Source organism: Centrocercus urophasianus, unplaced genomic scaffold (genome assembly GCF_019232065.1).
Source record: "Centrocercus urophasianus isolate 14NV4802_14NV808 unplaced genomic scaffold, USGS_Curo_1.0 seq_528, whole genome shotgun sequence".
In the NCBI taxonomy this organism is placed as follows: Eukaryota; Metazoa; Chordata; class Aves; order Galliformes; family Phasianidae; genus Centrocercus; species Centrocercus urophasianus.
In genome coordinates this window covers 6,065-16,074 of record NW_024885120.1, presented here as the reverse complement: position 1 = coordinate 16,074, position 10,010 = coordinate 6,065, and the positions used below count along the sequence as shown (strand labels likewise).

The 10,010-nt window shown below is 49.7% G+C and overlaps 1 protein-coding gene across 4 annotated transcripts in view; it reads right to left on the bottom strand.

Annotated features, from left to right (window-relative positions):
- Positions 1-1,383: 1,383 nt before the first annotated feature.
- The window catches only part of TFAP2A (transcription factor AP-2 alpha), a 14,192-nt gene continuing 5,565 nt past the window's right edge, over positions 1,384-10,010 (bottom strand). For all 4 annotated transcript variants that reach the window (XM_042835450.1, XM_042835449.1, XM_042835447.1 and 1 more), the window contains 5 exons: positions 7,509-7,560; positions 6,510-6,741; positions 5,498-5,616; positions 3,224-3,365; positions 1,384-1,672 (listed from right to left, as the gene is read on the bottom strand). In XM_042835450.1, coding sequence (XP_042691384.1) covers positions 1,384-1,672; positions 3,224-3,365; positions 5,498-5,616; positions 6,510-6,741; positions 7,509-7,560 — 834 coding nt within the window. The remainder of the gene's footprint in view (positions 1,673-3,223; positions 3,366-5,497; positions 5,617-6,509; positions 6,742-7,508; positions 7,561-10,010) is intronic.

The window sequence follows — 10,010 nt, the reverse complement described above, 5'->3', positions numbered from 1 at the left end:
AAAAAGAAAAAAAAAGAAGAACAAAAAAAAAAAAACCAAAACCAAACCAAAAACAAAAGAAAAGGGAAGGAAGGGGAAAAAAAGAATGAAAAAGGAAAACAAAAAAAAAAAGCTAAATCTTGTTTCAAAAGACAGTATTAATTTATTGCTCTGATGGTGCTTTGGGGAGAGGGACAGCGGATGAAAATAACTTCTTCTTTCATTTTTCACAACATATAAGGGTTGTAAAACCACTAACATGTTTAAAAATCTTGCCAGGGTCCAACATCACTTTATTTTTTCTTCAATGAGAAACTAAATGTCATACTAATTATATATAAAAATCCATGTGTTTTCTTTTTTTATTATTTGTTCAGCTGCTTCATTGTCGCCTTTAACATGCTACAACAGGGCTAAAAATGATGAATCCCAGAGAAAAACCCCCAAAAAACCTCTGATATCTAAATAAGTACCATGAACCACATGATGAACTAAGAGGGGAAGATTTAAAACCCACTAAACAAGAGGTAAACGAGATCACCAGATAAATAAAAAAAGGCTTAAAACAGACTCACCATATTTACAATTCCCATTAAATTACACATAAATAAATATATACATACATGAACACTGATTCCCTTATATAATAACCGTGAATCATGTTGCAATAGAAAGTTCAAGTTGGTCGCTTTACCTTTGCCAGGAAAAAGTTCTACAACTGAAGATATGACATGGAACTGCTTGTGTTTTGTGTTCAAGTTTATTCGCAATACTGATAAAACGTCATCAGTCCTTTTTGCCTTTCGTTTGCTTGCTGCTGCTGCTGCTGTCGCACTTCTCTCGCCTTTTTCTCTTTTAATATGGCTACAATCTTAACTGAAGTTTATGTAAGGGAAGGTGGTGATTCAGTCCAGTTCATAGAATTTTTTTTTAAGTATTATTTCCTTTTTTTTTAGTTTTTTTTTTAGTTTTTTTAATATATTTTTAGAAAAAAAAAGTCCTTTTGTTTTTTTTGTTTGTTTGTTTGTTTTGTTTTGTTTTCCTCCTTTTGTTTTATTTAAAAAAAAAAAAAAAGAAGTTCACAAACTCAAGACAGAACTTTTACTTTTTGCTGGCTCCGTCCCCCTGTTTTCTGTTCTCTTAGGCTCCAAACCGGGGTAGCAAAACGATGGTGGCAGCAGGGAGAGGGGGAACGAGTTAAAAGGGAGCAAATGGAGATGCGGATGCTGGGAAGGGTGCGGGGAGAGGGCAGAGCAGTCCCGCAGAGTCAGAGAACAGGATTGGCAGAAGGATGCTCATTCTGTTGCCGTAGCCTGGGGTGCTGGGTGCAGGGCAGAGGGAGGAGGGAGATGAATGGACTGATGGGCTGCGAGGGGGGGAAGGGAGAGGAGTGGGGGGGAATCCTCACTTTCGGTGCTTCTCCTCTTTGTCGCTGCTTTTGGTGCTGTTGTCTGTGTGGCTGTTGGGGTTGTTGCTGAGGTACATTTTGTCCATGGCCTTGAGCGCCTCGGTGAGATAGTTCTGCAGGGCGGTGACGGCAGCGCATACCGCCGGGCTCCCAAAGCCGTGCGAGATGAGGTTGAAGTGGGTCAGGCAGCTCTGGATGCCTGGCTCCAAAATGGGGTTGGGCCGCGAGTTCCCCAGGGGAGATCGGTCCTGAGCCAGCAGGTCGGTGAACTCTTTACAGATCTGTCTATAGCACAAATGGAGCAGAGACACAGAGAGGGAGGGCAGGAGGGGAAGAGAGAGGGAGAGAAATGAACCATCGCCGTCAGCAGCAAAGCCACGCTCCCTCCTAGGTTACACAAGCCTGCGGGTGAAGGCGGCCGCTGCCCCCGAGTGCACAAACGCACCCTCGCTCCCCCCCGCTTCCTCTCTTCTACACAGCATTCCCCCATCCTCACACTTGTGGGCAAAGCACCCACCTCTTCCCTTCACCTCGCACACGTGCACAACTGCGCATCGTGCCCCAGCCTGCACGGACAAAAAGCCAGCACGCACAGCACAGCAGCTCCCGCCCACCCCACCGATCCCCGTCTTGCACCCCTCACCTACTGCCTGCAAACCTCCATCCCTTCCCAGATTTTGGATTTTGGAACTGAATCAATACGCAGCTTAAAGTACCCCAGCAATGTGGAACGGAGGAGACGGGCCACAATATCCAAAGAGGATTTGGGGGATTTATTCACGTTTTGGAAGACTCTTATTTGGAGAGCCTCGGGCCTCTTCCTTCACAAGGCTAAAACACGCCCATGTGCGTGGGGAGGAAAGGGTGAAGGAAGAGAGGGGAATCGAGGCTTTAAATTAGGGTGTTCCGAAACACTTTATATATATACATCTCTATCTCCAAATCCAAAGGGACCTTTCCACACAGGGTAAAGGCTGACGCTAACCGGGCTCTGGAAATTTCCTTCCAGGGACGTGAGAAGGGAGGATACGAGGGCAGGGTGCAGAAGTTAGGTGACACCATCCGCCCACCGCACAAAGGGCTGGGGAAATAACACACCTTACAGCGAGGGCTTAGAGGCACGTTGAAACAGTTTGGATTCTGAAACCCGCGTTAATGTCTTCCAGCCATAAACTGGCTCCCATCTTCTGCCTGCGCCCTCTGGCACTGTGCCCTTTCGTGACACCTCCACTGGTAATTAAGGGCCACTAAACAACCCTTTTAATTTCCAGCAAACATATCAAAACAATCATTCTCCTTTCACGCGCCACCTGGAAGTCTAGCTAGCCCCACCAATGATAAACCCCGCTAGCATTTTAACTGTGTACAGATTGGCATTTAAAATATATTTTTAATATCCCTACGTTCACGAAGTAGCTGAGATCCTCAGGAAGAAAGAACCGCCGCAGATTTTAATGATCTGAAATCAGCTTAATGTGCCAGTTTTATTTTCCCGTCAATGGGAAGCCTTCCCCCTTCTACCTCGATTGATAAGCTAAGCGAGAGAACCCAGAATATTTTTTTGCTTTGAATAACTACTGCTTTTTTTCTTTAACCAAACATCCATCTGCAATATCCACAACTCACTCTCAAGCAAATCCATGCAGATGGACTGGATGGAAACCAAGCTGAGCTATGCAGAGCTCCTGAAGCAGGAGGGAACAAACAAACCCCCACAAAACGCAACACCAGCAGCCACCAGCTACGTGGAAAACATTTGCAAATAAAAGCTCCAAACCCGGGCCTGTCGCCCTCCCCTCATAACTGAACCACATGCTAGGAAGGTAAACGTCTTACTTTGTAGCTAGAAGCATGTTTTTTCTTGTGACTTGCTCGTTTGGATCGGAATGTTGTCGGTTGAGAAATTCAGCTACTGCTTTGGCAGGAAATTCTGTCTCACAAACGTACCCAAAATCTCTAGCTAGATGCACTGCTTCCCCTGCAAAGGGAGAGGCGGGAGGGGATGGGGAGGGAAACACACAGCTCATCAGTACACACAGCACAGAGGCAACAATACATCAGAAAAAAAAAAACCAACAAAAAAAAGCACGACTTTCTACTTGGGTTTTTCTTCTAAAAGACGGGACCGGTTCTCTTTCTATCTCTGCAAAAAGGTACAGTAAGAAATGCTAATCCCATCTTATCTTGTAGGAGCTGCCTTTTGCTTCAGTCCGGGGCAATGCAAATGTGTATTTTCATGACAATCTTTACGAGTGAAATCTCACATTCAATTTTTTTTTTTTTTTTCAAGCTTCCATTGACAAACAGATCTTAGCCAGACAGGCTCCGTGCACCTCAAATGTGTGCTTACATTTACACAGCCACGTGCACACGCAGCCATTTATACACAGCTCATTCAAATCTATTTACTCCGGAAATATTTGATTGCCTCAGCCACGTCTCTATATTCTTTCGCAATGCATCAATGATTAATATTGATCATAATTACTCCTAGAGCTCTTCTAAATAAAACGCATTAAACAGCTAAGTGTTTAAAATTTAACTTGATCGCATATAATTATATGTTCCCCCCCAAACGATTAACCATGAGAATTTTAGGGTCATTCCACCGAGTCTGTCTGTTTTGTTGATTTTCAAATCTTTGGTTTTAATTTCCTGAACCAGTTGGTTTTTACTGCAGGGCTTCCTGCCATTAGCTCTAGCTCCGGAAGAACGCATGCGCCAATTAGAGCTTCAAAGCCTCAGTCCAGTGAGCTTGTTTCCATAAAATGGAGCGGATCATAAACAATAACAGTACTCCAGAAAATGCTACGGGACTCAAAGCCCGAGCAGTGTTTACACTATCATCCCCTCAAAACCAGACACCGCTCCTAAGCCAAAAGGAGGGAGATCGGGCCTCTGTTTTGCTTTTTGTTTTCATAAAAATCACTCTTTTAAAGCAATTATACGCCAATGCCAAACAGAACAATAGATTACAAACATTCTCCATATTCATTAACATCCCCCAAAATATTAGGCATCTACCAAAGCCAGACTTTTTAGAAGTTTTCCCCTTGCAATTTGTTACTACGGTGTGCTGATGCAATGGCACAGCCTTTTCAAAGACAGTAAGATGCAGCTCACTCCCATGCAGCATGAACACTGTGCAGCGACCTAACCTGAATGTTTAAAAAACTCAAGTCCAGCATTGCGCAGTGCTTCTTTCCCCATCCCTTTCAACATGAAACATCTCCACCAGAATGCAAAGTGATAACAAAACAGAGCTACCAATTCCCTCCTACGCAACCAAACTTAACGCGAACCCGCGCAGCTTGGGGCTGAGGTTAAAAGCACTCTGCAGACCAAGCTGGCCCAAAACGTTGTGAAACCCACAAGCAGAGAGAAAGGGGGAGGATTTATATTCTGGGCGTGGGTTTACTTTGTGCCAGTCAATGTGACAAAGCAACTGATTCAAAACTAAAGAACAGCAAAGGCTCAGGCTTCTCACCGCTGAGTTCTGAAAGCACAGGGCACCTGAAGGTGCTAAAAGTAAGTTGTGCGTTCTCTGGACAGACCAAAGCAGAGAGGAATGATATAATGAAGGGAACACATGTTCAGAAAATGAGAACCAAAAGGGAGGGGGGGTGCAACTCGGAGGCTTTCAGGACACCATTAATTCACTGCTTAGGTCAAGGATTCCCAAATTAATTCAGGAAGTAATGGTCACGCATTTCTCCAATGCAGATGTCAGAAAACTTAAATGATTTACTGTTATGTGGCTGGGGGCAGGGGGAGATGAATCCCAAAGCAGCTGCAGTTTTTTGACATTTCAGTTGCCCACTGTGGAGGGGCGGCAGCAGCTCTGCTCCCTGCAACTTTCAGCCCAGTGCTGGTAGGACTGAGCTCAATGCCGAGTCTGCAGGTTTCGTTTTAAGTTTAAGTTAGATCAAAAGGCAGAGCTGCACAACCAACCATCCTTTCCTGATCGACCACAAGAACACCCTTCCAATTTCAAACAGGCAGCACCAACTCGGAAAAAAAAGAACACAAAAAAAACAACACAAAAAAACAAGCCAAGACACCGAGCCTTGTCCCACTGTGCAGCACCACAGGCAGGGCTGAGGCACTTACCCTCCACCAGCGAGGTGAGCAAGGTGACATTAGCAGCTTTGCGCCTCCCGGCCGGCAGGTTCAACCCTATCTTGTCCAGCTTTTCTCGGAGGGACCGCCCGCCATTTTTGGATTTTGCCCTGTGCCACAACAGAAGGACGTTAGAGGAGGGGCGGGAGGGACTGCAGCACCCCAAAATGCCGAACCAGAGGGACAATGAGGGGATGTTTTTGAGGGGAAAGCCAAGTCCACAGATGGAGCGGTGCAGTGACTGAGGTGACAGCCTGCTCTGAGCCCAGAGGGGACATGTCTCAGGGCAGCTGCGTTATTCCATTGGTAAGGCAAGAGGGGATGGCTTCAAGTCGCACTAGGGGAGGTTTGCGTCGGATATCAGGAAAAATTTCTTCTCATAGAGAGTTGTGAGGCACTGGAACAGGCTGCCGGGGGGGGGGGGGGGGGAGTCACCATCCCTGGAGGTGCTCAGGAACCGCGTGGCAGTGGCACCTGGTTAGTGGGCACGGTGGGGATGGTGGACTGCATTATCTTCGCCACGTTTCCAACCTTAATGGTTCTATTCTGCGATCCTATCGTTACTGAGCAGGCTGATGTGAAAGTTTGCCGTCATCGCATAGAGTCTGATCTCCGCACGGCAGAGACAGCGCGTTAGGATGAAAGTTTGGCTAGTTAATTTTATTCCCTGCCCGAGTGCTCTCGAACTGTCTGCACTGGATCACAGCCCGACGGCGCCCACAGAGCACGCTGACGCCAACCCCGCACCCCGGGCTGCCACCGCCACGAGGGCGGAGCGGCCGGCCTCCGCCACCCCTCGCACACCGGGCCGCGTTGCCATGGTTACAGCGCCCCCAACCCAATCGGCCGCCTCAGCGGCAGCGCGCCGCGCCCCCTAGCGGCCGGGCGGGCGCGGGGCTCCGTCGGGACGGCAGCGGTCACCGGGCGGCCGGCCGCGCGGTTCGGTGCCCCCTCGGCCGCCGCCGTCCGCCCGCCCGCCTCCCGCCTATCCCCCGCCCCTCACCTCCGCAGCACTCCGCCCAGCAGGGAGGCGTTGAGGCACTCGGGAGGCGAGAGGCGTCGCTGCACTTCCGCCACCGTGACCTTGTACTTGGAGGTGGAGCTGAGCAGCGAGAGGCGGCCCGGCACCGAGCAGAAGACCTCGTTGGGGTTCACCACCCCGCCGAAGAGCGCGTCCTTGTTGATGGGGATGGAGGAGACGGCGTTGTTGTTAGACTTGGAGAGGGACACGGGGCCTGCAGGGAGGGAGGAGCGGGAGGTGAGGGTGGGGAGGGGAGAAGGGGCTGAGCGGCCAGCCCGGCCCGGAGCGAGAATTAAAGAAAAAAAAAAGGCAAAAAAAAAAAAAAAAAAAAAAAAAAAAAAAACAAGAAAAACAAGAAAAACCAAAACACCGAAACACAGCGGGCGGCCCCGGCACAGCGCAGGAGTCGGGAGCGCGAGGCGGAGGGCCTAGGGTTGGGGATGGATGGCTTGTGACATTAATAGCTCGGGGAGGGCTAATGGATACACCGGGAGTTAAACGAACTCTGGAGATTACTAATAAAAGAGCCAATTATCATGTCGGCTCGGAAAGAGCATCTCTTCAGATTTATCCCTCGCGCGTCTAATTTGATGTGACAAAGGCTTGGCGGCCGGCGATGGGGACGAGGACGGGGCGCGGGGCCGCCCGCTGTCCGTGCCCGGTCCGCCCGGCACAAAGCCGCAGAGATCCCGCGGCCCCGCCGCCGCTTCGCCCCCCGCTCCCCGGCAGCTCGGCCGAGCGCCGCCGCGATTCGATCGCGGAACCGCGAGAGGAGGGGAGCGCGGCGTTTTCTCCTCCGCTTTACCGACAACGATTTGCCCCGAGCTTCGGGCAAAGCGCGAAACCGAGCCGCTTCCCGACGCGCCGAAAACACCGGAGCGGATTTTGCGGTCCCGCTGTTCTCGGGCAAGCGATACGAGCCGTGCCCTCCGCCCGCTGCCCTACCGACCCCGGCCCGCAGCGCCCGCGCTCGCCTCTCACCTTTCTTAATGACGGTCTGGTCCGGGATGTTGATGCCGGGATCTTCTACGTGCTGCAACACAACGAGAGGCGGCGGTCAGCGAGCGCGGCGGGCACCGAGAGCCGTCCCACAGCCCCGGGCCCCGCATCCATCCCTGCCTCCCTCCCTCCCTTCCTCCCTCCCTCCCCTCCATTCCGCCTCTCCCCGCCGCGGGCGAGGCACAAAGGAGCGGCCGCAGCCGGGCGCACGGAGCCGCTCCGACGGGGCGAGCTTTGCACCCCCGGGCGGGCTCCCCCCATTGTCTGCCCGCAGATGGGGTTCGATCGCAACGTGCCGAGGAAGCCAAACGGAATAGCGTTGTTGTTTTGTTGTGTTTTTTTTTTTTCTAAATCCGAAAGAAGTGACAGGCGATATAATGCCTGGCTGTGTTTACAAATTAACACCAGCGCTGCTGAGATAGAAGGTTTCGCAATCGTTACAAAACGCAGGCATTACCATTTAAAAAACTATTACTTCCTCCTCTAGTCTTTGTCCAACAATAATACTGATCCTAACATTTTCCATTCTGCCTTGGATTTATGCTCCCGTTAATTGTGCCTGATCTCAATGATTCCGGGTGGATGGTACTAAGTTGCTTTATTACAGGTTTTATTATACTCCGTGCTCTCATTTGTAACTTGCCTAAAGTGCTTCTGGATTTAAGTATAATTAAATTGAGAAATGTTCAGAAATGACTACTGCCGCAGTTCTCGTGTTTTAACTATATGGGGAAATATGATCCCTTTATGCATGCACCCTAAACCCATAAAGTCAATGTAGTGTGGCATAATACTTTTATTTGTGTTATTTCTGCACGTATTCCGTACGGGGAGGACTGTTAAGTTTAAAATCCCACCGAGATATTTATGATTAAATAATTTTCACCGTCTCCTCGATTTTCCTAAATCTCCACCGGTCCCTTTTGTTAAAGCCGAACCGTGGCAGCAACGGGAAAATCCACAAGCGACCCAAAGCTCCGTATTTTTTTCCCCCTCGCACAACGGATACTCGCAGCTACTCCCCTGTTTCTGTGCCTTCCCGCACTCACCCTGCCCATTCCGTTTTACAGAGAGGGAAGAAAAAATAAAACAAACCAAAAACAACAAAACAAAACAAAACAAAAAAACCAACCAAGGGCCGGGCTGGGTAAGGATTTAAAACAGATGGCACTCGGCTCTCACAAACTACGGCAGCGCCGTTAATTCGTGGGTCTTTGAGACGCGAACGGAGCGATTTGTACCGCAATCTCTGCAGGGCACAGCGAGACAGAGCAGAGGGGGAATGGAGGAGTACGCTTTGGTCACGTTCCTGCAGCAGTCAGGGGCTCACCGGCAACAAATTGGTTTGTTCCTGCTGTTGCCTCCGCTTTATTTCGCATCGGGTTAAAAGAACCGACTCGTTCCTAACGGATCCCAATGGCTCACTAAAGCCTCCGCTCTGGAAAGCGTTCGTATTTATTGCAAAAGTGCGGAACACGAGCGGCAATTTTCTGCGGCTAAATTCAGCCGGGGGGGGGGGAGGGCTGCCATAAATTCCCCATTTTCCACGAGCGTAATTTTCAAAAGGTTTCCAAGCGCCCCCCAAAATGAGGTCCATCGGTCTGAGCATCATCCTCACAACGCGAAACTGTACTCATTAAGCTGTCAGCGAATATATTGCTGGAAGATTTGATCCCGTAATTTGGGATGGCATTTCGGCAGAAATCACATCCAGACACCACAGCTCCCTCCTCTCCCTCGCAGCCTCAGCCCCTCCGCACGGGCACTGCGAGCTTTCGTGCATCTATTGCCACATTCTGGTTCTGTTTGCAGGGAGAACACCGGCAGAGGAACTTTGCTCACGTTCCCATTGCGTTGCATAAAGCACTCTCCTGCGGAACAATGGCCCGGCTGCTCCATCACAGCCCTGTGTAATGCCATGCTTCATTAGAAACCATTTCTTTTTTTTTCTTTTTTTTTTTTTAAATCCGGGCTTACTGATAGCAGAATTGGATTCCCCGAATAACCCGCTGCCCAATGGGCTCCGCACATTTAATTTAATAGAAGTGCAGCGGGTCTGGCTGGGATTTGATAACCCATAGGTATAGCCAATGGTCTGTGGGGTCATCCATCCCTCTGTGCTGCTGCTGGAAGAACATGGCAGCAGCTCCACACACCCCTCCTCCGATACTTGTCCATTAATTCCTTTGGAGAAGGGATCTCCCTGCGTCCCCTCACAACTTGAGATGCCACCATCCTGTAATCGTGGGGAACCGACCTCTCTTCCTTAGGCCACTTTCCCCGACTTTTTTTTCACCCCTTTCCCTGCGCGTTTCCCAAGGAGGACGCTCTCAGAGACCCCACGCCAACGAGAGATCCCCACACACCCGGCCCTGTGGCTATAGTAAACATTCTCCCAATCGCAACATCTCGTTGTCACCGAGAAGGAAAGATATTGTTAACACCGACACTCATTTGATTTATCCCCATTTCAGCGGGCGCAAC